At 58.0% G+C, this 1152-nt stretch overlaps 1 protein-coding gene across 1 annotated transcript; it reads left to right on the top strand.

Annotated features, from left to right (window-relative positions):
* Nucleotides 1-530: 530 nt before the first annotated feature.
* On the top strand, nucleotides 531-934 carry LOC105508772 (steroid hormone receptor ERR2; the record flags this gene model as incomplete). The annotated part of the gene is made up of 1 exon (XM_011937702.1): nucleotides 531-934. A coding segment is annotated over exon 1 (397 nt), but the record flags the coding sequence as incomplete, so codon positions are not given.
* Nucleotides 935-1152: the final 218 nt, after the last annotated feature.

Below are 1152 nucleotides of genomic sequence, written 5' to 3'. Positions count from 1 at the left end.
TTGGAGATAGGGTCTTACTCTACCACCCATGTTGGAATGTAGGGTTGCAATCAGAGCTCACTGCAGCCTCAAACTCCTGGGCAATCCTCCCTCCTCAGCTCCTGAGTAGCTGGGACTACAGGCATACATCATCATGCCAGGCTGATTTTTTATTTTTATTTTTTAACAGATGGGGTCTCCCTATGTTGCCCAGGCTGGTTTCAAACTCCTGGCTTCAAGTGATGATCCTCCCCCCTCAGCCTCCCAAAGTGCTGGGATTTACAGGTGTGAGCCACCACACCTGGTTCGCTGAAGTTTATTGATCAAAATAAAGTTTCTTTGAGGCCTCAGAAGGTTCTGGAGGTAATGTCCGAAACTTGTTCCTGGCTGTGCCGAGTGGAGACCAGTTGACCTTCTTAACCGTTGTTTTATCTCACCAAAGCCTTAGCATAGAGCCCTTCCCAGCCACCCTACCTGCAGGGCTGGACCCGCCCGCCACACCCACCGCATCTTGCTGGGGCTGACTTCCCGATTTGTGTCCACAGGCTGCTGAATAGGATGTCCTCAGACGACAGGCACCTGGGCTCCAGCTGCGGCTCCTTCATCAAGACTGAGCCGTCCAGCCCGTCCTCGGGCATCGATGCCCTCAGCCACCACAGCCCCAGTGGCTCGTCCGACGCCAGCGGTGGCTTTGGCCTGGCCCTGGGCACCCACGCCAACGGTCTGGACTCGCCACCCATGTTTGCAGGTGCCGGGCTGGGAGGCACCCCATGCCGCAAGAGCTACGAGGACTGTGCCAGCGGCATCATGGAGGACTCGGCCATCAAGTGCGAGTACATGCTCAACGCCATCCCCAAGCGCCTGTGCCTCGTGTGCGGGGATATTGCCTCTGGCTACCACTACGGCGTGGCCTCCTGTGAGGCTTGCAAGGCCTTCTTCAAGAGGACCATCCAAGGTGCGTGGTGGGCCTCGCGGAGCCTGGGTGCGGGGTGGGGGGTGGCAGCCCTGCCTGCGGGTTCGGCAGAAGCCCTAGGAATTCCAAGAGACCGCCATTTCTGGGCGCTGTTGGAGCAGTACTTCTGTGGGGCGCCTTTTCCCTTGCTCAGGGCTTCTCGTTCTGGGACTGGACAGCTGCAAGACTGTTGTTGAGATGACATGCGTTCCCTACCCCCT

Source organism: Colobus angolensis, unplaced genomic scaffold, assembly GCF_000951035.1.
Source record: "Colobus angolensis palliatus isolate OR3802 unplaced genomic scaffold, Cang.pa_1.0 Scaffold1675, whole genome shotgun sequence".
Taxonomy (NCBI): Eukaryota; Metazoa; Chordata; class Mammalia; order Primates; family Cercopithecidae; genus Colobus; species Colobus angolensis.
The sequence above is the reverse complement of the archived record's forward strand: the minus strand, read 5'-3'. Positions and strand labels throughout refer to the sequence as shown.